The sequence below is a fragment of the Eutrema salsugineum genome, unplaced genomic scaffold (assembly GCF_000478725.1).
Source record: "Eutrema salsugineum unplaced genomic scaffold, Eutsalg1_0 scaffold_16, whole genome shotgun sequence".
Lineage (NCBI taxonomy): Eukaryota > Viridiplantae > Streptophyta > Magnoliopsida > Brassicales > Brassicaceae > Eutrema > Eutrema salsugineum.
The window spans coordinates 6295893-6323721 of record NW_006256858.1 but is presented as its reverse complement, the minus strand read 5'-3'; the positions used below and the strand labels follow the sequence as shown (position 1 = coordinate 6323721).

The 27829-nt window shown below is 35.2% G+C and overlaps 2 protein-coding genes across 5 annotated transcripts; one reads left to right on the top strand and one right to left on the bottom strand.

Annotated features, from left to right (window-relative positions):
* Positions 1-9445: 9445 nt before the first annotated feature.
* LOC18021475 lies at positions 9446-11854 on the top strand. The gene is given in 10 exon segments (XM_024157680.1): positions 9446-9644; positions 9869-9960; positions 10064-10166; positions 10271-10422; positions 10515-10646; positions 10711-10818; positions 10881-10997; positions 11084-11259; positions 11367-11520; positions 11611-11854. Coding segments are annotated over 10 exon segments (1443 nt in total). The 3' UTR covers positions 11821-11854.
* Positions 11787-19740, bottom strand: LOC18021474 (endoribonuclease Dicer homolog 3). Of its 4 annotated transcripts, none has more exons than XM_024157677.1 (25): positions 19660-19740; positions 19131-19561; positions 18842-19013; positions 18576-18689; positions 18001-18140; positions 17837-17906; positions 17643-17680; positions 17430-17561; positions 17179-17331; positions 16956-17085; positions 16751-16856; positions 16485-16677; positions 16240-16400; positions 15819-16153; positions 15399-15670; positions 14782-15302; positions 14613-14707; positions 14276-14505; positions 13987-14196; positions 13448-13915; positions 13099-13371; positions 12699-13025; positions 12470-12602; positions 12256-12367; positions 11787-12171 (listed from the first exon to the last, which is right to left on the bottom strand). In XM_024157677.1, exons 5-25 carry the CDS (start codon positions 18124-18126, stop codon positions 11967-11969), a joined length of 4290 nt encoding a protein of 1429 aa, XP_024013445.1. In that variant the 5' UTR covers positions 18127-18140; positions 18576-18689; positions 18842-19013; positions 19131-19561; positions 19660-19740; the 3' UTR covers positions 11787-11966. The 4 variants fall into 4 exon arrangements, with proteins under 4 accessions (XP_024013445.1, XP_006404521.1, XP_024013447.1 ...); XM_006404458.2 differs by having other exon boundaries at positions 18001-18135; XM_024157679.1 differs by lacking the exons at positions 18842-19013; positions 19131-19561; positions 19660-19740 and having other exon boundaries at positions 17759-17906; positions 18576-18593.
* Positions 19741-27829: the final 8089 nt, after the last annotated feature.

Sequence of the window (27829 nt, the reverse complement as noted above, 5' to 3'; positions counted from 1 at the left end):
ACGTATATGTGTTCAAGGATAAACCTAAATCACAAAACAACGCTTTAAAAGGTTTATTGATTATAACCCCACTATCATATCTAAGAGAATAATAAATGAATTATCGACATAATATCAACTTGATAAGCATAATAAAACAAATGCGATAAAAAATGAAAATACAGACAGGATATGAATATGCGATACACGCGATGATTGTAAACATAAAATTGAATAGAAATAAATCAATTTTAGAAAAGAAAAACAACTCTTTCAAATTGAACTCTTTCAGATTAAATAAAAATTAAGTAAGCATAAATCTAAATCATTAATATTCTCAATAAAAAAGGTTCCACCAAAACTCGAAACATAAAATTTAAGATAATATAATAGCGAACGCATTATCACTAAACATCCTATGACATAGAATTCTTCTTCCTTCTAGATCCAGATGTTTTGACAGGAGTAGAAATGACGTCAGGATCCTCACGATCTCTTTTAGAACCCACAGGAGCTGTCTTCTCGAGTGTGACATTTGTATTTAGTTTAACAATGTCATTAGGAGCATCACAGTCACTTTTAGAAGATGCAGGTACAATCTTCTCGATAGAATCTTCAGCATTAACATCGACACTGACATGAGGATCATCACAATCACTTTTAGAACAGGCAGGCAGAGTTTTCTCAACATGTGATCCTCTATCTTCATCGACGAAGGTTTCCAAACACGGAGGCTAAAAAAAAAAAACATATCAAATAAATAATCCGTTATGCATAGTTATATATCCAAATATCCAGACAAAATAAGAATCAAAAGCATACCTCAGAATAGACCTGACTACAGAACGTCTGAATCATGTAGTCATCAGATGTAAACCGGTCAACCGAAAATGAATTCTTAACCTTTTTGACATTATCTTCAGTTACAACAATCTTAAAAAGGAATTCTTTTCCTTCTAGATCACGCAGTGATTGAGGCAGTCCAGACGAATTATCCTACAAAATATATTAGAAATATTTTAATTGATGTATATAATCATAACGCTTATCAAATAAAACGATAAGTGTACCCCAACAGACTCTTCGAAAACTTCCTCGGCAGTCTTCTTAAACAATTTTTGAGCAATTTTGTCAAACACGACAAAGACTGCCAATCCAAAACCATCGTCCACGTTCAACAACAGAAAGAAACTATAAAAGAATAATTAGACAATTAATTTTATAAATATAAAAAAATATAAGACGTAATGATTATAAAAGTATGTGGACGCCGAATTCAAAGAATAGAGATTGACTACCTAGCAACAACTTCAGACTCATAAACATTACAATTGCAATTAATGCATTTCCAAGACGGCGGCGAAGGAGCATGGTCTCTCTCGGGTATAGGATGAACCTTTTTTCACACTTCTTGCATGCTATGTAATACCACGAATTACTATTGGCAACCGAGCGTATAGTCGCCAGTGTCACATACTTACCAACCTGCTTACTCGAAACAATCAACGACAACCACCGATATACAAATTTTTTTTATAAACATAAATAATAGAGTATCGCATATTCACATACCGTATCGATCGAATGTATAGAACTTAACTTTCGCCTAATATTAGTTCCCAAAAATTCATTGTTTAATGAATCTTTAGAATCTACACCCGAATCATCTTCGTTAGGAATGAGAATATACTTATCTTGAGGCAACCTAAACGGAAAAAATACAGAAACTAATTATAGTAGAACGAACATACGTACAAATAAAACCGTACTGTAATTCCATTGAATAAATCCTTACTCAGATCGGAATTTCGCCACAAGAGGACAAACTGGATCAAACAAAATCTGAGTTGTATTAAAAGCATTTGAGACGCTCATCTCACCTTAAAAGTGTAAATAAATCGATGTATCAGAAATATATATAATCTATGATAAAACTCTTCATAATCGTCACTAAAATTGAATCAGTATAAATCATTAAGTAATATACCTCGATAGTTTTTGATACACGCAAGCCTTATAATAACCACAACGACGGATGCGCAATTACGTTTAACATAATCAGCAACTTCTTTTGCGTAATCAGCCCAAAGAGTACATGGTAATTGTAGATCGCTGTTATAATTAATACATGATCATGAGTTAAATCATATAACTAAAAAATAACACAAAATAAAATAAATTATTAAATTAGAACTAAGTATGTTACCTCTCATCCCTAAGATAAATCTTAAGATTAGAACGACGTTTTCCTTGAGCCATAACGTCCTCAACATGACCAACTCTTACGATTTGTCCGACCACGTCTTAGTGTTTGTAATAAAATAAGACGAAACGAAAGAACCAAAACAATTACCGTGTCATAAAAATACCGTGTCATAAAAATATTTTAAAAAATATGCGTCTCAGTTTTGATATGTTACCGATCAAGTAACCATTGTCCAAATCAGTTGATAAAATATCTGGAAAACTTTTCATATATTTCTCAGGAACGTCTTGAGGAAAATCCAAGCATACAGAGACAGTCGTAGTTGCATAGAACACTATCTTGAAAGGCGTTCGTGTAGTTCGATACTCAGAATTATACTCAACAACCTTAAAAGTATTGATAAGCACCGATCTCCCCTCGATCAAATCTTTACGAAAAGATTTAGCGAAAAACCTTTTAACAGTTGCTTGTATCCTATCACCCTAAGATCCAAAGGACAATAAAAAAAAATTAACCAACAAATAATTGGCTAACCGAGATATTTATAAATTATAGGACTAACCTCTTGATCAACCAAGACCATCTCAAGTGAACACCCCCCCCCCACTACCTTTGAATTCATCCCAAATCTTGAGGATATTAACTTTGATAACAAAGTTATCAGAGCCAGGACGTAAATCCCTAACGAAAACATTAGATGCTGATTTTCTTTTAAAAATCGACATAGTTTAGACCAGACGATATTATAACAAAGAGAAAAGATTGGGAGAGATCAAGACGAAGAATGAGTATCTATATATATATAGTAGGAGACATGATATATATATATATATATATATGTAAATTAGACTTAATTCGGATATGATTTACAACTTTTTAGAATATACATATATCGCAACAAAAGGTAAGGACGATCAAATCTTCTATTTTTTTTTATTTTAAAAATGTTAAAAACGATAAAATCTTCTAATTCTCTGTATAAAACAATAAAATAATACTCAGATAATATCGATTTAGATATACTTTAACGGAAAATTAACATAATGAAATTAAATTCAATTTAATAAATGGCAAACATTACAGTAATTGTATATACAAAGTAGAAAATATATTTAATAGATAAATAATTAGCGATTTAGACAAACAATTTAAGGAATTATTCCTAAACGATGTGTTTAAGTTACTAAAAACGATAATACATATCAATAATTAAGTGTTACAATAAATTAGATAAAATGCGATCAATCAAAATTTCTTTACAGTTTATCATTTGTATAATTTATCCTCTGTATCTAACATTTATAATTCTTAAATAATATATTGCATGAAAGAACAATTATTAGTCTAAATATAAAATGAACAATTACTATAATATATTGTAAAAATCTCACACACACACAGAGATATATAAGATAATTCATATGAGAAGAAAATGAAGAATAACAAACTAAAAACTGCAATGTAGTTTTACACGATATAAAAAAATGCATAGGCTGTTATTCCAAGATTTACGTATTCGTGGAATGGAAATCAATATTGATCGGTAGACACCAATGCCTCCCGGAGACGTACTACTTCAGGAATAGCTGGTGCCAACATTATCCGTGTGTAATTAGGAGCCGTTACAGCCATCCAATTACCTTAATATCACAAAAAAAAAATTGAAATAATTAATAACTTAACAAACACTTATAATTTTTATATAGTTATATATATATATTCGAGAAAGTATCATAAATTCCAGCCTTAGAATACCTCGAATGATATCAACTTTTGCAGCCAGAACGATACATATTATTATATCATCATCACAATGCGTCAAACCATCGAGAAAATCTCGACCAAAATTACCAACCAAACGACATGGTAGACGACATCCTCTAATAATTATAAAATAAAACAATCAGCGGAAAATTAGTTGTAAATAAGTAGCTCTGAATTCTAAACTGTATGATAATACACAATACCTCTGATTCTCCAATTCGATATATATCTCGTTCATCATGTAGCTTTCAAAAGGATATTGTGGATCAACGTAGTTTCCAACAATCATAACACGTCCAATTAGATCTTAACGGTAAAAACATAAAAAGGCAAGTCAACACTATAGCGATTTATAACTTACAAAACATAATATGTGTCATATCACAAGAACATACATAATACACACAGCTTACCCACACAACTGTTAACGTCGCAGGATCCATCTATTATATACTCGAACTCGGTAAAAGAAAAGCAACGATATGAGTTATCCATCACAAATACACCGACCGAAGTTTGCAGTTTACAAAACACCAAAAGAATGATAAACAACTCTATATATACGCCGTATCATATATATTTATTTTATTTTAATTTGATAAAATATAAGCAACGATAAGATTACGGAAAAGCGGAATAATACTATGTTATAATTAAACTTTATTATTATAACAAAACTGATATATATAATTATTCTAATATCATTTATTATATATTGCTTTTGTTAAAATAAGAAATAAGTATACCACGATAAAGAAACTAAAAAAAAAATATGGTAAAAAATTATTGTCTTCTGATAATCAACCAACGAACCCTAATGCATGGTATGCACTTCTAAACGAAGGATAAACGACTCCACCAACAGTCCTAATATCATCAAAACTACGTGGACCCCTAACTATGTCCAATAATAGCCTCAGATAATACTCTTCTCCGTACTCTGTCGGCGATTCGTCCACAACACAAGCACCAGAATTTCCTTTTAGTCTTGGCCTCCATGTCCTATTTTTACGATCCCATACAAACATAGAAGGAATCTCCGAGTATAAAAGATTCCTTGCCTCTGGATAAGACTGATTACACCTAAACCAAGCAAGGAATTTAGGTTTTCTAGCAGCAACACGTCTATCTAAATTATTAGAAAACACAATATTTTCCCCCGGGAGATGAAACGGCATAACTTGCCAATTAACACGTGGTCGCCTGTGAGCACCTAGACATGTACAATAGAACAACAATCATATATACAATAAGAATACCGTAAAGAAAACTAACGATTAGTGACGTCCTCAAAAACGTAATATAAAACTCATTTACCAAACGCTTCCATCGAAGAACCCGAATGCAAACAATTGTAACAATGCAGACTGATAACTCGTGAAGTCGCGATAGACGCATATATATACCTATACCAAAATATATGCATATATATAGAGATATAAGAATTATGTGGTTTACGCGTTGTTTATTTTTTTTCTAGGGTTTCTTAGAATGTTTTCTTTTATTTACATTTTATACCCCTCTCAACTACCGAGTTTTTCCTTTTTAATAAGTAAGTAAACAATTCATTCAAACACCATGATTTTCATAGCTACTAAATGAAAAAAAAAACAAAAGTTGTGGTATGATCGGGGATATATTCGAATCCTATTAGATATTTATAAATATGAGTTACTTGGAGTCCAAGAAATCAATAAAATAATCCATTCAAACACCATGATTTTCATAGACACTAAACCCTAAAAAACTAAAAGTTGTGATATGATCGGGGATATATTCGAATCCTCTTAAATATTTATAAATATGAGTTACTTGGAGTCCAAGAAATCAATAAAAACATGCGCTATTTATGTGAATATATAACTTATATTATTTTCTCCGCTTTCTATACTTCAATATCAAACAACAATAATAATTACATTAAAAAAATATATTTATTGATTGAAATAAAGAGGTCTGAAGAACAAAGAATAATTAAACTATAATTTGTATACATGGTAAATCATTTTTTAAAATGATATTCAATGTAGACGTCATAACACTATTCAATGTAGACGTCCCACACTACCACGCGTGCATGGCCTCTTACGCGGATATCTGCATTGTTATAAAAAAGATTTGAGAGAGAGAAGGCGACCACGAATTAATACTAAAAAGTCAAAATACAAACATTAAGTATTAGAAACTCACTGTTCCAAAAACTCATCTAACTCAGGAATACGGGGATTGAGTTCGAACTTAGTAGGAGATGTGGAAGATATAGTGATCTTGCCTATGTTGATAAAACAAATACAGAGTCAAAACAATAAAACGAAATGAACATAGAGAATATAAATTAGTATACTAAAAATACCTCCAAAATAATCAGTAACGGCCCATCTAAGCACACACACAATGATATCTTGATCACAGCGTCTCCAAGATGCATAAAAGTTTTTCGCCATCTCACCGAACAATTCACAACTCAAATCAACACCACTAAATTAAAACATGCCACACATATTCAGATGGATAGAATAATTAAAACGACATTATATAGTTTAAAACATTCAGCAGACAGTACCGTTTATCTCTAAGACAGAACGTGACGGTTGAATATGAACCCATATCTCAGAATCACATATATCATTACATAGACTGTCATATGAAGGAAAAGAATGCTCTCCAGTCAGTAAACCACATGACGTCCCAGATAGTCTTACATTTAAGACACGACCTATCAAATCTTCATAGACAACAAAAATTAAACAATGTTAACATCAGTAAGATAATAATAACGAAATTCAATAATTAAATCGAAAATAAACACACCAACTAAATAGTCATCATCATGGGCACGATCCAATATCCTTTGAAAATCAACGAAGTCAAAATAGGCAGTTTCACATCTTCGTGAAGTCTTGTCAATGATAGTTGATGGTAGGAACAATATTTTGTATCTATGAGAAGTCGGTCTACAACTATCCTCACAATCGATAACAGAAAAACGACTGATAATAATCCAACTACCAACATCTATGCGAGACGATGCAACACTGATCTCACCATCACTAACAGTGGCCTGAATTTTTACACCCTGTGAATAAAACAGTCAATTAGACACCGACAAAAATTTAGAATATTTTTGTGTACTAGTACAATAAATACCAGTTCATCCGACAATATGAGCTCCATGGAAGAACGTTTCGAAATTAGCATATGCACCCACGTTTGTAAAACCTTAACAAAGATAGTACAACCATCTTTGGAAGGACTCAAACGTGAAACACACCTACCAAAACACATTGAACCAAGAGAAACTGTATAAGTACACACCGAATCCTGGTGTCCAGATATACTAATATTCTTTTCGATGAGTATATCACTCAGTTCGACGTTTCGCTGATCTTCACTATCATCGTCAATATCAGTCTCATCATCCAACATAACATCTTCATCATCATTTTCATTATCATCAGTTGAATCGGCAGGGTCACCATCTTCATCTTTGTCATCACCGCTATCATCTTCTGAGCTATCACTTGAACCATCAGATTCTTCACAAGTCTCATCGTCGTCAATAAAATCATCCTCAGAATCATACTCATCTGTTTGGTCCATATCATCAGTATCTTCACCCGTCTCTGAATCAGACCCCATATAATCCTCAAAACCATAGTCATCATCAGTACCACGACCCGATAAAACCTCGGTATCATCAGAGTCACTATCTTCTACATAGATAAATATATGTAAAAACGGTGTAATTAGTATTCTAAAAAAACAAAAAACAGTGTTCAAAACAAAAAACAAAGAATTGAAACCATTAGATTCTTTATTCATAACCCAAGCATTCCTCGCAAAATCCCATAGAAAAGTCTTCTGAGCATGATCACTCGTATTAACACGATCAGAACCTAAATGCACAAAACAAACATTAGAACAAACATAAATACTTAATATACATCATTAGCAAAAATATATTACATTAAGAGCAGAAATACCTCCTTTGATAAAAAGCTCGTGATCAAGAATAGATATATGATACGAAGAATCAATATCTACATAAAAATTGAAAACGTTCATAGATTAATATATAATAAGGGTATGCATCTGAAAGGCTAAGATATAGCATTACAAAAGGTAAAAACTGTAAGATTAATAGACAGAACTACCTTCGATAACAGGATTATATGTCCGCAAGGTCCATTCATCGATAGCAGAATCGATAAGTAGCTTGCATGGATAACCTACAAATACAAACAACTACTAATAAGTATTATAAATTGAATGAATAACCTAAAGAGGTTCAACAACCTTTTTTTTGTGATATCCACGAAAACGTATGGAGTCACGTAACGATAATCAGTCATGTCTTTGTTATCCATATTCTGACGATGCGATTTCAACACAGACTTTAACCCGCGAGCATAAGCCTGGTTATCAAAACCTATAGTCGTATAAATTTTTAGAATTCATCTAAAAAAATTGAGAGCATACATACTATTATTAAATTTGATAATAGTTATACATATATACCAGAATCAGTAGACAGAACTTCCCAAGTGATGATGACTTTAGATGGATGATTAAAGCTGTACTTAGACGAACACATTGTTAGCTTTGCATGCAAATAGACAAACATGCTGAATCTTTTCTAAAGAGATCCAAAAAGTTAATCCTATTATAAAAACCCTAGCAAAATAATCACGGAACCCTAATAGAAAAACCTCATATTTATACGTCTAAACAACCTAGGGTTTATTTTCTTGTGAAAAATACTAAAATGTAATTATTGATCTATATGCGATATTATCTTCCCATGAATTTCGTAGTTATTAATAATAAAAATGTAAAGATTCCTTTCTAGATAATAACAAAGAAATTATGGAATATTCCCTTTTATAAAATATTTAATAAACACAAAATATTTCCAAAAATCGAATTATAACTAAATTCTAACAATTAAAATTAAAAAAAAAAAATCTAATCACAGGATTCGAACCCGTGAGCCTTCGATAAATGGACAAAACACTTAACCAACACAGCTACCATCTCATTCAGCACAAACGACGTATTGGAAGGTATGTATAATTTTTTTGGGTTTGAAATTTGAGCCAAGTTATTCGAGAGAATAGATTATGGCCGAGACCCTTTTTACCTGAATTAAAGAAGTTTTCTATTTTTAAATCAACTAATATCGATTTTAATGATTTAAAATTAACTAATTCAACCAATCAAATTATAACAATTATCAACCAATCAAATCATCAGAATTTCATTAATCAAAACGACACAAAAAATTGTACATTAAACCACAGACGAATTCACTTCGCAAATACTAATATAGATATATTTTTTATTTATTATTTTTTTTTTTCCTTTTTCTTTTGTTAACAATTATTTCGGATTACAGACAGTCTTCGGAGAACTTTGCAATTCCCTCTTCTTCTTCCTTGAACTGCACGATTCAAACTACTTTCCTTAGCCTGCGAACTTCTCCTAAATCCGATAATAATGGATGTTCTTAGAAGAGCAGAGGTGATCGATAGCAAGAGTTGCTCGAAGCTGCGCGTGGATTTTACGACCTCTCGACGTGGCGGCCGCACGTCGGAGCCTGTTTCTCCGGCCACCACCTCTTCCCGGTTACAACCAGCGGTTCGATCAGTCGGTCCTTTTTCCGGTCTAGTCATCAGCGTAACCGGTCTCTCTGAAGGTACATTCCACATCTCATTGTTGCTGTTTCTTTCGGAATTTTGGTTATGTGATTTGATTTCTCGATTCGCGAGTAGAACCTTTGAATAAAAACTTGATTTCTGCTCTAAAATCAAAATTTTCGTGAATCGAATTTGAATCCAGGTTTGCTTATAACCAATCGGAATTTCGTAATGAAATCTGAGCTGTTTTTGTTGAAATTGAGGATCAATTATTGTTATGTAGAAGCAAGGAATCAGGTTAAGGAAGCTACAGAGAAACTTGGTGGTGAATACAGTTCTCTTTTGCATTCTCTGTGTACCCATTTGGTCGTTCAGATATCCTTTCTTTGGACTTTGTTTGTATTCAGTCTCAAAACAACATAATTATAGGATTTGTGATCTCTGTGACGTCTGTGTTAGTTCTTTAACGTAAGTTTACAGCTACGATGGACGCAAGTTTGAACATGCCTTGAAACATGGGAGAAGAGATAGCCTACATATCGTTACGCTTGGTTGGTTTGTGGACAGCGTTCGCAGAAATGGTGAGTTTATGTCTTAACGCGAGTTTGAGCCAACCTGTGATTGATGTTTGCTTAGGATTGGAAATAAGAACTTGATTATTTATCAAGAAGTGATTTGGCTGTAGTTAAGTTGTGCGAGTCTTCCTACACGGTGAAAGATCCTGAAAAACCAGAAAGAATTGTTCAAGGAACAGAGTTCACAGAGAGCAAAGACTTGGCTTTGTCAGGCTATTCAGTTTTTATCGATCCCGATGTTTCAGATGAAGTAAGACGACGGGTTAGTCATCGACACACAATGAGACTTATCTGGTTGTAGCAAAGACCATTGCGCAACAAAGGTATTATACTTTACATTTCCAAGTATTGCAGGTTTCAAAGGTGAGTGTTGAAGGTGGTGCCAAGCTCATGAATCAGTGGTTTATTGGATGTAATGCAAGTCATGTTGTATGTGAAGCTGGTTCTGTCCAGAGATATCTGGGTCACTCGAGCCATCTTGTTACAGTAAGCTTCGTGTTCCATCTTGTTACATATAACAACACATTATGCAAAATGTGGCCTGCTTCAGCCACTCTGGCTTCAGAAGACATTGGAAGAGAAACCAACGTAGACTCTAATCCGAATGTCAGCCGATTTGGCAAGGGATCTTAGGTTAATGCTTGAGAATCTTGGGAAGGTAGTCTTCTGGTTGTTTTAGTATTCATGAATTCTCCAGTCTATTGACATTTCCTTCTACAGGAATCCCGCATGGAATGTGTTCCAGGAGATGCCTCGATGTTAAGGACGACGACATGCAAAGAAAGACAGAAGATTGTGGAATCTGCCAAAAAGGCTGTCAGAAATCGCCACGCAAAGGCATTGCATCTCTGTCTATTTGTATGTTTCGTCCCTCATGAACCGAACTTTTCTCTAAACCGCACTTGTTTTGTCTCTTCGAACAGATGGGCAAGACGCTGATCCAGCCGTTAAATCTGAGCAGCCTGCTAGATTCTATTTGCTGGACGATCTCCGAGCCAACCTCAACAGCTACCATTTACACAAATAGTTTCAGCGACATTGAAGATGTTAAAAAAACCGATGATTCATTAACTCAATCTATGAGACTTCTCACAGAAAGGTACCCATTTTCTGCTTCATCTCTGTAACTTGAGATCCAAGCTAATTCCTTTTAGGTATATAAAGCTGATATCGTTTTTTCTTTTTTTGTGTGTTTTCGCATGGCAGTGAGAGAATGGAATTAGTATACAAAAACCACTTTATAACGTTACTACTTCCAGTCGATTGGTATGGTGAGATGGGACCTTCTTCTAGGTCGTATTTCAGTGAAACCGGCTTCACTTGTCAGCAGATTCTCCAACACATCTATTCATTCTATCAGGTGCAATGTCCTAATCAATTTTACTAATATCAGGATCTCATTGGCTAAACCACTTTGAAAGTAGTTTGTGTTTTGAATGTCCTGTCGCAGGAAAACATGTCCGAGGAGGAAATCAAAATAGCGATTCACACCAAATCAAGGTACAGTGAAAAGCTACGAGCAGCGAGCTCGACGATAAAAGGCAGGAAGACTGTATTCAAACGAATTCAGTTTCTCGGATCCCGGAAAGGCTTCGAGATGTTGAAACGTGTTAGTAGCTTCAACTGTAGTAATGTCTACGAGCTTATCATTAAGGCATAACTCAGAGTTTCAGAAACAAAGCCATCTAAAACCTAGACGACACACACTAAACAGTGGATTATTTGGGAGTTTTGGTGATCAGAAGATCCGCTTGAGACCAATAAATGTGAATTATATAGTAATTAACTTAAGAATCGAAATTAATTTTACTTTTGTATGGTGAGTAACTTGCGGCGCTCGAGCTCATAAAGCAGTTCGACGACGGCCGAGTCGAATGAGCTCTTCTTGTCGGGTCTGGCTTCTCCGGCATACATCACAGCCTCACGATTGGGAATCCTTAGAGTTATGGTCGATATGAAACTGCTGCAGCTAGTCCGCTTCTCATTGCCATCTGTGAATTCAAACGGCGTTCTGTGCAAACACACAACAAAGTTTTCAGTTTAAGATTGGTCAGGACTCAGGAGAGTACAAATGAGACAGAAGTGATGAATTCACCGAGATTTCTCTTCGGAGGTGTCGTAAGTAGGCATTGGCCAGAGATGCTTCTTGCAGAACTCATGTAACGTTCCACGAGGCCCGCCTTTCTTCATGTTTATAGGTCCAATAACTGAAAATCATCATATCATGAAATGAAGAACTTTAAAAACCAAATAAAAGTGGTGAAAAATATAAGAATCACAAGGTAAATAACAGTAGATGCAACGCTTACCTGGAATCACCGTACTCATCATTTCGATAAAATCTGAAGACGGAGTTTCTCTGTTGCTATGATTGCAAGCAAGATTGACATCCATGGAGCTTTGATTATCCCCGCTTGAAATTTTACGTGAAATGTTTCTCTTCTGAAGAACCAAAGAAAATTTCAGTAAATGCATACATCACACACACACACACACACACACACAAACACATACAAGTGGAAACATCAGGACTTATACCTCAAGTTGCGTAAGCAGATGCGAAGCTGCTTTCCCCAATGCCAGTTTATTTGTCTGTTCAGATCCATCTCCGGTCAGAAGAACATCGTCCAGTTGCAACTGGATCGTGGCTTGTGCCTTGACACCATCATTTGAGCATTTCACACGGAAGAAATACCCAAGAGAGTCGCATAGCTCATTGAGCTCTCGGTAGGGAGGTAGCTGAAGTTTATCTGGAGTTACAAGTGGAGAAAGCAACGGCTCAAAGACTCTCCACACTTCATCAAGATCTAACCTTGTATCGATCAGCAATGCTCCAGCAATACTCTCCACCACGTCTCCAAGAGCCTAAACCAAAACAGACAAGCATGTCAACATACTTAGCTCTCTTTTTTAAATGGTCTTGCAAGTATGTTGTTACCTTAGGGCCTTGTATTGAAGGGATTGATCTACCAGTCTCATCTGGCTTTGAAAAGGACATCAGATACTCGTTTATTTGAGTCTCAAGAACTGTAGCACAGCGTTGAAGGTGGGTATGCAGATTATGTTTGACTGCAACTTGCGCAAAATTTTCGTTGTTTACACATGCAGAACGAAGATCTGTCATCTCTCCAGGCCCGGTCTGCTCGTAGGTGTTAAAGAGATGACGGGTGATTAGAAAATCCAGTACAGAATCGCCAAGAAACTCCAATCTCTGCTTGAGGTACAACTTACGAGATGAGAAGAGCTGGAAAACAACTCAAACCAGGTTATAACGATTAAGTCAATACCTCATAGGAATAGGATTCATGAACAGAGGAGTGTGTGATAGCCTCTTTTAAAAGGAACTTTGCAGAGAACTCATGCCGTATCTTTTTCTCCAACTCAGAGGGTTCATCGTCTTTAGGGACGTAACACCGTAGAGAAACTCTATTGATGGCTTCAGTCACTAGTTCTGCGTCAAACTCAACGTCAACACCAAGCCATTTCATCATATGAAGAGCTGCACTCAATCCACCGCTAACATAATAGGCACCAATCAGTGCCTCTGCGCAATCTGATACAGATTTTGAAACCGTCCATCTATGTCCCATGTCGCAAGATTTCCCAATTTTTATAGTCATGTTTTCTGTAAAGAATTTTGGGTCCAATGGTACTTCTCTAGTATCAATCCCACACTTGCAAGAAACAGGAAATAGAGAACTTTGACCAGGTGCAGTCCAGCGACGCGGTTCAAAAGCGCCGTTTCTTATGTATCCCTATAAAACCAAAATCCCAATTAAAAAAGATCTTTACTTATATGACATTACCTACATAAATTAGAAGATACCTGTAAGTTGCGATCTGTTGCCAGGCGGTGAAGATTTGAGTTCGATATAATCGATTGCCTCTTTCGCGTAAGTTTTCCCTCGTCTATGGCAGGATACTTAAGGAAGAGAGAACAGCTCACAACATACTTCAAGACTGAATCCCCAAGCAGTTCCAGCCTCTCCATGGAAAATGCTTCAGCGCATGTTAGTGTTGTAAGCGCTTCAAGAACCTAATTCATTGAGCCAATGCAAGGGTTAGTGGAATATCTACTTTCATCTTTAAGTAATAAATAATGCGAAAAACCATACCGATGTACTCGATATACTGAAGTTTTCAATGCTACAATCAATCTCTTCCCTAAGTTGGCTGGCCAACATTAGAGACTCTAGGCGGTGCATCACTGAGGGCAGTAAGTAGATTGATTTCAACACACCACGTGGTACGTCAATTCTGACCAAAAGCTCTGGAGGCAAATGCGCATGGATGTTCGGTTTTTTCTTTCTAGCATTACCAGCCTCTGGTTCTGTCTTCACAATCACTGTCCATTTACATTGAAAACAACATCTTAAAGCTTGTACACTACAATATCCTGTGAACAAGCACAATGTATCCATTCGTTAGAGAAATTCTCAAGAATCAACTTACCATCTTCACTGAAGTTGACTAAAAGGTTGTGCGCATGGTGACTCTGCTTCAATTTCATCAATGGCTGATTCTGGTGCGCCAATACAATCCCATACCTGATGATTAAAGGGAAATGACATAAGTAACGGAAGTATACTGAGAAAACATCCCTTAATAGAATATCACTTACTTTTTATTAAAATATTCTGCATAAGTAGCATATTCTGATGAGGCTTCATCTTCAAATGGGCTCATAGCAGAAGAATCCTTTACCGCTTCAACTATAGAGTATATTCTTCCGGTATGAATTGCAATAACAACAATTTCTCCGAGACTATTTTTATCAGACGAAGCGTTGGCAAAGTGAATCATATTCGTTTCCTTCTTTTCATCCTCGAGTAAAACTTCCTGACTGGATGAGGTGTTGCAGTTATTTCCATCACTAATCTGAAGTTCAAGAAGAAAATTTTTCTTCAAGAACTCAACTACAGAGGCACAGGAGTTGATCGCTGACCAATCAAGTATCGCACTCGAAACTAGCTCATTTGTTTCCACCGGTAGCAGAAGAAACATAAAGGAAGGTTGCCAAAGAGAACTTGTGTCAGTCTGAAGCAAAAATTCTCTCTTTGTTCCCAATGATTTAGATCCAACGAACAATTTTCCAAACATGCCATTGAAGAAAAACTGCTGAAAACACTTTGCTTTGACTAACTGCATGATTTCCCAAGACATGGAGATGAAGACATTAAGCTCAAAGATGAAACAAGAAACCTTATAAATCCGAACGATCAGAGTTTGGGACGTTACCTCTTCTTGACACAAACGTATATGGCCACAAGGTGAGAGAGCAGCCTTCACATACTTCCTGACCAAGTAAAGGCTAATCTCGACATTACCAACATCATCGGCAAGGCTTGACTCAATCAAAAGACAGAAACTCGAATACGCATCCCAAGAAATATTACTACAGAAGTCAAACTTATAAGCCTGAAAGATGGCGCCATCAAGATTTTCTCCCCAGTTTCCTGACAATGCATTTGCACAGGTTGTCCCGTGCAACTCCTTCCGCTTTTTCGAACCTGTCCAAAGAATAAATTATACAAAAAGATTAGGAAAGACCCCATTACCTTAGACATACGCATATAATATAAATCTGCTTATAAAGGAACTAAGACCAAAATCACTGACACCAGTTTATTGAGGAATTAACACAATAATAAAACATACCTGCAGCCGATGAAAATGATTTACTTTTAGAAGAGGCGACCTTCTCTTTGGTGCTGCATTGTAAAAGGCTTTTATTCAATGCGTCCAAATGACGTAACTTCTTACATGCTAACTGCTCATTTCTGTTAGGAGGATCAACTAAAGTTTGAGTGGCAGTTACTTCCTCAACGACAGTGCATCTAGAATCTGGAATAACCGTGTCTCCATTCTCTTTCTGGTCATGTTCATTCATCACTGGAGGTGGACACAGTTTAAAGTTTGGAATTTCTGTATCTTGCGTTGGGACTTCTCTTCGCAGAAGGTCATACAGCTGGTCTATTTGTTTCGGATTTCCCCTACAACAATTAGTATTAAAATGCTGAGCTGCAAAAGAGGGTACTGGATTTCAAAAAACATTGTGTTAATCAACATTGTCTCTTACCTTTCAAGAAACATAATAGACTTAGAGTTACTCTCTTTGGCCAATTCTTGAGACTGCAAGTAACTACACACTGTTTTGGGCAGGTCAAAACATATCATGCATGAGCAATCTGGCACCTGAAACCCCTCTTCAACCACGTCAGTGATAAATAAAAGATTCACCTGCATTGTTCCAAATCTTTCAGCAAAGACAAAGTAGAAACATTTTTCAGTCTGTGAATCGTCTGACTGTGATGAACACATAACCTTTTCAACAAGAAATGAATCAGAGATTTCCATTTGCGTTTTCTGTCCCAATGCATGGGTGGGGGCGTTTTTTCCGACTATATACAAGACATTAAGGTAACCTAAAGAGGCTTCTTTCTTCATAAATCTTTCGATCACCTCGGCAGTTATAAGTCTCTCAAATACAATGAGGCACGGCTTTTGCATTTCACCTCTGCAAGCAAATTAAAGTAATTAGAACAGAAGGAAATTTTTGTTGCAATTTTGGGAATTGAAAATAAAATTACCTAAACGTATTCAATAGATGGAAAAGTTCTTGTAATTTTGGAGATACGCATCCCGAATTCACTGCTGACAGATTGTTTTGCTGCAAATCTACCGAATTCGTATCTTCTGTAAAATCACACAAATGCGGCACAGTGAAAGAAAAAAAAAATTGAATTAGTGACTAAGTGAACTTGTCAATACAAAATAGAGCTTTCAATACAGTACCTTGCTGCACAAACACCTCAAGTGTGGATAAAAAATCCTCAAGAAATTGCTTGCACACCATTGAGCACTCTTTATAAGTTTCACTTTCCTCTTTAACATCTGAGATTTTCTCCAAGCAGACTTCAGCCGCCTTTAATGAAGGCAAGTAAAACAAAAAATACTAATTCAGCACAAGTATGTGCCAATAATAAAAGATAGAAGTGGTATGTGATAGAAAGAATACCAAATGTGCGCAAATCAGGCCAAGATTCTCAAGGCAATGCAAAATTTCTCTGTAGTCAAAGGACAACCGCTTTTGATATGTCTTACACTTATTTTCCATGTAGGGACAATTGCCTTTTTCCATTTCTTGGAGCCTTAACAGCGAAGCATCAAACTGTGGAACAGGATAGAACCATTTTCAAGCCCTCTATAAGATAATAAAGAGCAATGTTCTGGCTCATAGTCAGTAATCTGAGCATATATATATAATACCTTGAGGTGAGAAGTTTCCAGTTTTTCTTTCAATTCCACACTACAGAAGGGTGGTGGGTCATAATATATTGGACCTTCTTCTACTATTGTAGCAAACTTTTCCAGCCCTTTCTGCTCTTCAGGATTAAAAATCTGAATTTTAAAAGTAAATCTTGCATGAACATTAATTCGTGAACCAGTATGAATATCCTTTTTACACAGTAAATAAAGTACCTGGGAGTCCATGAGCGCCTCAAGTTCTGATACTTGATCTGCATTCAAGGCACAGATAACAACTAAGAGGCAGCTAACAAAACTTTTGCAAGACGACAGTAGTATATTTTACTTACATGAGGAACATTATCAGATACGTAAAGCAAGATCATTGGTTGGACATACAGAGGAAAACAGAAACTTAAATAGCATGCCTTTTCTAATAGCGGCCGACGTAGTCAATCCAAATATCTTCGGTTTTTCAGTAGATTTGTGATAGAGCTCCTTCAGGCAAACCAGAAAGAAAATAGTTTATGGACTGGTTACGGAAAATTTATATAAAAAACTTATAGGTCTTATCATTACTGAGGAAAAACACCTTCATTAATTTTGCATAGGGATAATTGCCAGTGGTGCGGTGGCATTCATCTATTACCAGAAGGCATACCATCTCCAATTTCAGGAATGCACTTCTAAGGACATCCACAAGTATTTGAGGAGTCATAACCAGAACCTGAACTAGTCAAAACATAATATCATTGGCTCATTGCATATAATAGAGAGATCATTTACCCATAATGGCAGATCTATGTGACGGGCTCGAGCAAAAATGACGAAAGAATCAACGCTGGAAGAAGAACCAACCCCAAAATTCTAAGCAGCAAATGTACAAACAAATCGGAAAGGTCTTAACCAAACAGTTAACAAACAAAGAACAAACATTTCTATACAATAAAATCAAATGTCCACGCCAAAAAGAAGATTTAGGCAATGTTCTGTGAATGATAAAGAACTTCTGCAATTTTCTTTTACTATCAGAAACAATAATTGAGCTGGTCAAAGTTGAATGCAACGTTCACCCAGTCTTTCACCAACTGCAAAACTAAGTTGTCACAGAAACTACTAGGAAGTCGTTTGTTAGCATATAAACTAGCAAAAGAGACCCAAACTTACATCGTTCTGACTAAGTTCCTCTTCCCAGCGCTGGGATGTCCATTTATCAACTCCTTTAGCCCCAAAGTACTCTTCAACCTTCAGATTTAGTTGTGCTCTGATCTCACAGCAATGCTAAATGCAAATACAACAACAAAAATTATCGGAAATGATCTCCCATAGTGATACATCATCGAGTCAAAGTGATTAAAACTAAAAAGAACCAAAGAAAACCCCAAAAGACACATTTTTTTTCTTCTCAAATATCAATCAAATCAAAGACTTGCCTGTTTGACAAGATTTACTGTTGGGGCCAAGCAAATGATCAACCTTTTTTCTGAATCAGACGAACCCATTGCTTTGATAAGCATACTGATTATCACTGACTTAACAGTTCCTGTCCCAAGAACAGCTATTATGTTCCTGTCCTTTGCAACCTCGTACACCTTCAACTCATAACTAGCGCAAAACCCAGACCCACAAGGAAAAGAGAGTAACTTTAGTGCGAATCAGCCTAAAACCCCAGCACCTCAGAAGAACACCCAAAATCAAGGAAGAGAGGAAGATAAAAGATACCCATTAGAGTCGATCACCATTGGAGAAGAGGAGCAATCAGGAGCGTTACGATGATCTCCATCGGTTTCAGAGAATTTCCTCTTTAGGGAATTGCTTCCTCCTCCTCCACGTGGTTCTTCTTCAGCCATTCTCTCGGCCCCCAACGCGTAATGCATGACGATGAAGAGTTAAGCCGGAGAAAGGGAACTTCCGAGATAAGATTCTGCGAGAGGAGTATAGAAAAATCGAATTTTGGTTTTGGTTGGTTTATTCGGCTTTACTCTCTCTTACGCACAAAGACCAAAGAAAAAAAAAAAATTCTCTTTTTTTTCTCGTCTTGCTCTGCCACTGGGCAGTGTAATACGATGATCCGGTGAGAGAGAGAAGTTAGCACATGAGCTTCGAACGGGATTTCTTTTCTCTTCTAATTGCATATCCTAACTAGTCAACAACTAAATAAGAAAAACCAAAACTTGGTCAAAGGATAATTTACGATTAGTCAACAACTAAAAATAAGAAAATCCAAAACTTAGTCAGCAGGATAATTTACCTTTTTCAACTTCTGTCGATGTTGTGCTCGGCGAAAGAGCCGGTTCATGAATTCCGGTAGATCGGATGGGACAGGCAGTGAACAATTTGAGCAGTCGTTCTAGACTTGGGCATTCGGATCTTTCAGTGGGGTTCGAATCGGATTCATATACAGTATGACTTAGAAAAAGATCGATTTGATCAATTCCGGTAGATCTCGGGTTTAAGTCGGTTTTGAGTACCCAAATTATTTGAAATATATAAAATAAAAATCTATAATTTGGTTCAAATTTAATAAATATTTGTTTAATAATTTTAAAAAATTTGATTAAATTTTGACAGGACAATTAGATATTCTGACTATTTCTGCTATTTTGATATTTAAAGTTGAAACTGTCAAAGAAAATCTGAACTTTCAAATTTTTGGTCATTCAAAACATCAATTATCGCATGGACAATTAAATTACCAAAATTTGTTGATTTTCAATTTAAATCCCTTACTTTTGGTGATTGAGCCAAATTAGTAATATCCCTTCTATATTTCTGTTTTTGTTCTTAGTCGATTTTTTGTTACGTGTTCTTTTCTTTTTCAAGGGTTCTAAGAAAAAGGTAGAAGATAAAGAAAACCAAATTAAAAAAATTGACGATGAGGAGAAACCAGAAGAATTAGATCAATCACTCATACAACAAACATCAATCTTAACTCTGTTTGTATTCGTTGATATCACCAATAAAACAGGTATGACATGCCATTGAATTGTATATCTTTTATTTCTTCTATTCTAACTACTACGATTGAATTCGTTTTCTTTGACAGTCTGATTATTTTTCTTTGCCTGTTTTTATAAGATTTAAATGTCAAAAGGTAACTCAATATTCCATTCATATTCACTATATACTTATAGTAAATTTTTTTTTATTTTTTAGCTTTTGTTCTACAATTTAGTCAAATTCTTTTCTTTATATGGTTCTTAAGGGTTCTTAATGAAGGTCGGGAGTTGAGGTATTGTCTTAAAACTCTTAGTTTGTCTATTTATATTTCTTTTCGCTTCGTTTTTCTTCTAATTGTTTTTTAGATCATATAAAAACATGCAGTAGAATTATTATAAAAAAAAAAAGGAAAAGCCCATAAACCCTAGAAGTATTTTCGTATAAATACTTTGCTCTTTTTCTCATATTCATTACGTGTTAGATTTTGATTTTGTTCTAGGGTTTAACAAAGTATAAGAAGGTGAAGATGAGGTATAAGAAATAAAATAATATAAAAAATATAAAAAAGATGAGAAGAATAAAAAATAAGCAGAAAAGTAAGAGAATACGAATATGGTGAAAATGATGAAATTGAAGAGGTAAAATACGAGGAAGCAAAAATTCTGAAAGATTAAGAAGAAGAAACAAATAAAGACGAAGTAGAAGTGAAAGAATTCATAGACAAGATAAATAAGAATAAGATAAATTAAAGGAAAAAATGAAGAAAATCAGAAGGAAAAAAGGAAGAAGTTGAAGAAGACAAGAGGATAGAGAAGAAGTAGAATTGAAGACGAGGATGAGGAAGATGAAAAAAATGAAAGATCAAGAAGATGAATTAATCATATATATCTGCATACAAAGCTAAAAAAGATGAATATATATATCCGCATACAAAGCTAATAAAGATAAATTTTTAAAATATAAGGAAAAAGACGTTGAAGCTGAGAAAGGAGACCAAAAGATGAAAATGACAAAGTATAAGAATGTGAAGATGAAGAAAAATTCTAAATAAAACCAATAGAATAAGAAGACGAAAAGAAGATAAATACGATGAACTATGGAAGATCGATAGCACAAAATAAAATTAATGATAAAAATAAAAGGATGAGGAAGTTGAAGAAGAAAAGAAAACCGGAAGATGAAGAAAAAAGTAGACAAAGAAGAAAATCAGAAGTGATGTAGAGTAAGTACAAAAATATGAAGATGAGTGATAAATAAGACAAAGAATATCAAAAAAAAGGAGTAGTAAAAATTGGAAAAAAATAAAGATGAAAAAGAAACTAGAGAATACGATAATAGTAATGATGAAAAAACCATAAAGAGAATATGATTGGTAAATGTGGTTTAATATTTACTTTATTTGAAAATGCTGATAGTTTTTTTATTTATTTAATATATCGTATCAATGATTGCATACTTTGATATTATCTAAAACTATGAATGGATTGAAAGAACCATATTATATTTATTTAAAATATATGTGGATATATATTATTAAGACTAATATACATAAGAATTTCATAATTCCATTTCCACTTTGAGAACATATATATACAATTGATTATAATGAAAATTGAAAGTAATTTTACAAGCTAATTATCTAAAAATTTAATTTATAATTTTGAATGTAATTTGATAATTATTAAAAACTCTCCAAACAATATACTCAAAATTTGTACTTTATATATCTTGAAACATTAAGGGTTTATACATTGCTTATTTTATGTCTTCTATAGGGTGATAAAGTCATGCGACGTTAGTCGATAATTACGTTGCTGATTTCTCAGGAAGTATTGCTGAAGGTGACTGGTTTCTCTTAGTTGACTTTGATCTTATTCCCGTGACTGAAAAGTTCAGGTTCACATCGCATCATTTCAAAATCCGTTGGAAAGATACAACAGTTTTCCATAAAATTACATCTCGAGGTAAAGAGCAATTTTTGAGCTTCGTAACGTTTGATAAAATCAAGGCCGATATAGTCGACACTTCGATTTCTGTAGGTATTTTATTTCAAATTAACCTTTTTAGTACAATCTGTAATTCTATTTTTCTGAATAAAATATAAAAATAAACAACGACTTTTTTTTAGATCTAATTGGTCAAATAATAGATGTTGGAAGATTTGTTGGCCGCTCTTCTTTAAAACGAAGTCGTAGTTGTGGGAGTGTGTTTTTCGAGCTAGGAGATGCGAGGTTTGTTTTTTATTGTCTTAAATAATTTATATATCATGTTTGTGAATATTTTATCATGTTTATCATTGACATTAAGCTCTCTGATTTTACTAATTTGTAGCGGTCGTCGTTTAAGTGCATCTAGATGGTGATCACTCGGAATTTTTTTAGGATCTCTACTTAATTGCAAACAACCTATTGTCATCTGTGTTTTAAGGTTTATAAAGGTGATCCAAGTGCATGACATCTGGATTGTTACAACAACCTTCAAATGTAGTAAAGTTTTGATTGATCATCCATTCTCTGAAGTTCACCGATTCAAGAAGCTTATTTTAGAGACTTAGACATAGAACATTTTTTCTGAAGGAATATTTATTAAAGTTTGTTTTGTTTACTATCTCAAAATACCATTTTTCTATATTTGATTAATATTAACGGTATAATTTTATTTATTTATTTTATTATTTTAAATAAATGTTGTTCATCTAAAAAAAAATGATATATATTGAAAGTTTAACAAGAAATATTATACAATTTAACTATTATCCATAAACTCAAATATTAAAATATTATATAACTTCTTAAATATATAAAGTCCGCGCTTGGCGCGGACAGTCACCTAGTGTTATATATAAAAGACAATTAACTCTCTCCAGCTGAGTGACACATCAGCAATGGAAAGAGTGACATGTGTCACATCCAAAAATTTATAAAATAAATAATTAATTAAATTTAAAGTAAACACATTTTGTTAATGAAATCGTTTTACTTAACTGTGATTTACAATAGATTTTTAACTTTGTTTATGTGTTCTGTTTAAACAATGTGTCAAATTGGGTTCAATCAATAAAAGTTAGGAATTTAAATTGAAACTCAACATACTTTAATGATTTAAAATGTCTACGCGTATGATGGTTTAAACATTTTTTTTTTTGAGGAAATGTTAAATTTATTTATTTTTTATTTATTTAAATGTTTCCTTTACATATGCAATCTAAAAAGAAAAGAAATCAAAATATATATATATATATACAGAGATTCAAAACAAAGCAAAAAGTTTTTGCTTAAAATGTGTTTTAAGACTTTGTTCATCAACAGGTGCCAAACCAGGTTGTAAGGCCATCATTATAGCTTTGATCTCCTGCTGATCGCATAAAGCTCAGTCGGTTTCAGACAGTTATGTCCAAAATTGTGATCATAGTGACAGCTGGTATTGGGATTTCTCCATATCGATAGGCATTCCTCTCTCTCTCCAGACCAATGTCAAAGTTGCCTAGAATGTATATCATGCAAGAAACAGTTCTGTTCTATTCAGAATCCTTGATGTGAGCAATGGCACAATCTCATCCCACGTCAAGGAATAGAGACCTAATACTAATATGATCCTCCCTGAATCGGCACTCTAAGACTGGATTTGACAAGCCTGAACTTCTGAAATACAACGGACTGAAGGTAAAGGTATGAATCGAGGGGTCGCACAAAGGCTGCGGAAGACCTTTGATTTACCGGTTTGATTCTGAGGATATTACACACCTAAAAATCGGGTGTTTGAGAGATATAACACACTCACAAACTAAGATGTTCAAAGAACAAATGATCTTTACTTTAGAAAGGTTTTTAGATAAAAGGAAGATGGTTTCTCAAATGAGATTACAAGAGAATATAAAGGAAAAGAAGAGAGTCTCGGCCATCAATAAACATGTCTAGGAAATACAAGTGTGAGCTATCTAAGTTGAATTCAAATATCCCCACACGCTCCTCTTCTCTTGGCCGACTCTCTCTTGGGCTAAACTTAGTGGACCTTATTGAAAGGGTGATCCAACCTTGCCTCATTAAAAACCCATCACTAGAAAACTCATTGGGACAAAACTAGTGGTGGGGAAAAAGAGTACAAGATTGGATCACAAGTCCACTTAGCTTCAAGGACTTGGATCACAACCAAAGTATTTGTGATGAACTCTTTTCCCTCTTGAGCCGAGTGTTGTGCTCGCCTTAGAACTCCTCATACGGCCTCCTTAAGCTTCTTAGTCCTTGATCTTGTCATGGGGCCATTCGGAATGACTAAAGCGTCTTCTTGTTCAGACTCTTACTCCTCAGCTACAAGCTCTCCTTCGTCAGGTTCTAGCTCTATGTCTTCAGTGCTGTCCATGATCACATCATCTCACCTTTCTTGAAAAGGATTTGACCTCAAATCTGGATCATCTGCATAAAAAGGAGCTAAGTCAGCAACATTAAAAATCGGACTCACTTTGTACTTACCTTTGAGATCAATATGATACGCATTATCATTGATCTTTTTTGTGATTTTAAAAGGGTCATCAACTCTTGGCATGAGCTTAGATTTCATTTCTGCTGGAAATCTTTCTTTCCTCAAGTGTACCCACACGAGGTCTCCTTCTTCAAAGACTAGCTTGTGGCGGCCTTTGTTGGCGTGTTTAATATACTGCTTTGTCTTCTCCTCTATGTTAGTTCTAACCTTCTCATGGATCTGCTTTATTAGTTCAGCCTTCTTTTTGCCATCTACACTTTCTCGTTCACTTAAAGGCAAGGGAGTTAGATCCAAGGGAGATAAAGGATTAAAACCATAGACAATTTGGAACGGAGAATACTTAGAAGCAGAATGAACAGAATGGTTATATGCAAATTCTACATGCGGCAAACAGTCTTCCCAAGTTTTGAGATTCCTTTTAATCAGGGCTCACAACAATGTAAATAAAGTTCTATTAACTACTTCAGTTTGCCAATCAGTTTGAGGGTGACAAGTAGTGGAGAACAATAATCGAGTGCCTAACTTAGACCATAGGGTCTTCCAAAAGAAGCTTAAAAACTTGGTGTCTCTATCAGACACAATAGATCTAGGCATGCCATGCAATCTTACGATTTCTTTAAAGAACAAATGAGCTACATGCGAGGCGTCATCAGTTTTGTTGCATGCTATGAAGTGTGCCATTTTAGAAAACCTATCAACTACAACAAATATCGAGTCCTTTCCGGTCGTAGTTCTAGGTAATCCAAGCACAAAATCCATAGATATGTCATTCCAAGGATGTGAAGGTATAGGCAAAGGTGTATACAAACCGTGAGGCTTAAGAGTGGACTTAGCCTGTTTACATGTTGAGTACCTTGCACAAATCCTCTCCACGTCTCTCTTTATGTGTGGCCAATGAAAATTGTCTTGCATTACTTTCATGGTTTTAGCAATCCCAAAATGCCCCATGAGGCCACCTCCATGAGCTTCCTTGACTAATAAGTCTCGAATAGAGCAGTTAGGGATACACAATCGATTATCAAAGAAAAGAAATCCTTCTTGTCTAAAGTATCGGCCACTAGCAAACTTTTCACAGGCTTGGTATATCTCTTTAAAATCAGTATCAGAAGCATACATATGTTTTAGCTGTTCAAAACCAATCAACTTAGCATCAAGAATAGAGAGTAGAGTATACCTGCGAGACAATGCATCAGCTACAACATTGTCCTTACCTTGCTTATACTTGATGACATAAGGAAAGGTTTCGATGAACTCGACCCACCTGGCGTGTCTTTTATTAAGCTTTTGCTGTCCCTTCAAATGTTTAAGCGACTCATGATCGGTGTGTATGACAAATTCCTTTGGCCACAGGTAGTGCTGCCATGTTTGAAGAGCCCGAACTAAAACATATAGTTCCTTGTCATAAGTTTGATAGTTTAAAGTGGATCCTCCGAGTTTCTCACTAAAAAAAGCTATAGGCTTCTTATCCTGCATCAAAACTGCACCAATGCCTATACTAGAGGCGTCACACTCTATCTCAAATGTTTTAAGGAAATCAGGAAGAACAAGTAAAGGGGCATGAGTGAGCTTATCCTTTAGGATCGTAAAAGCTTCTTCTTGTGCTGATCCCCACTTGAATCCCACATATTTTTTTATGATCTCAGTGAGAGGGGCAGCTAGAGTGCTAAAATCTTTGACAAACCTCCTATAAAACCCGGCGAGACCATGAAAGCTCCTCACATCTCCAATGTTCTTAGGGGTTGGCCATTCCCGAATTGCTTTAACCTTTTCCTCATCTACTTTGATGCCATCTGCACTCACCACAAATCCTAAAAACACAAGGTTATCTGTACAAAATGCGCACTTCTTCAAATTTGCGTAAAGCTTTTCTTTCCTAAGCACATCTAGCACCGATTTCAAATGATCAATATGCTCTTCCAAGTTCTTGCTATAAACTAGGATATCATCAAAATATACGACTACAAAAACTCCTATGAACGCTCTAAGCACATGATTCATTAATCTCATGAATGTACTAGGTGCATTAGTTAACCCAAATGGCATAACAAGCCACTCATATAGCCCATGCTTAGTTTTAAATGCAGTTTTCCATTCATCCCCTTCTTTCATCCTAATTTGATGATAGCCACTTTTTAAGTCTATCTTAGAAAAGATACTAGAACCATGTAATTCATCTAGCATATCATCAAGCCTAGGAATGGGGTGTCGATACTTCACCGTGATATTGTTGATTGCCCTACAATCGATACACATGCGCCAGCTTCCATCCTTTTTGGGCACAAGTAGTACAGGCACGACACAAGGGCTCATACTCTCTCGGATATGTCCCTTCTCCATTAGCTCATTCACCTGCCTTTGTAACTCCTTAGTCTCCACCGGATTGGTCCTATATGCAGGCCTATTAGGCAATGATGCACCAGGCACAAAGTCAATTTGGTGTTCTATGCCTCTTATGGGTGGTAACTCTTTCGGATTATCCTCAGGAAACACATCTTGATATACCTGCAAAAGATCATTCATTTTACTCGGCAGAGCCGGTGCCAAGTTAGCAATATTTGCAAGTGCTTCTTTAAACACAAATAAAAAGATAGGTTGTTTGGAAATGAGAGCTTTCTTAACATCACCAGCCCGTAGAAAGAAATTAGAAGATTTCTTAGGTGGTTTCTCTTTTTGCTTCATTTGGACTTGATCCTGGTATACCTCTTGCGGTGTTAAAGGAATCAATGTGATTTTCCTGCCATGGAAAACAAAAGAATGCTTATTAGTAAAGCCATCATGTAAAACTTTTCTATCGGATTGCCAAGGTCTCCCGAGAAGTATATGTCCAGCCTCCATTGCTAGCACATCGCACAGAACTCCGTCTTCATATTTTCCAATAGAAATAGGCACCAAGACTTGATTCTAAACCTTCATTTCCCCGGTTTCATTTAGCCATCACAACTTGTAGGGTCTCGGGTGCTTGGTCATCTTTAGTCCAAGTTTCTTGACCATTTCCTCACTAG

Excerpts from the sequence above, each read along its gene's own strand:
- LOC18021474 (XM_006404458.2), bottom strand. The coding sequence starts at position 19,285 with ATGCATTACGCGTTGGGGGCCGAGAGAATGGCTGAAGAAGAACCACGT. Across the intron at positions 16,401-16,484 it reads ATTCATTTCTTGTTGAAAAG|GTGAATCTTTTATTTATCAC; the intron begins GTTATGTGTTCA and ends GGAACAATGCAG. Across the intron at positions 14,197-14,275 it reads TCAGTATATCGAGTACATCG|GTTCTTGAAGCGCTTACAAC; the intron begins GTATGGTTTTTC and ends TCAATGAATTAG.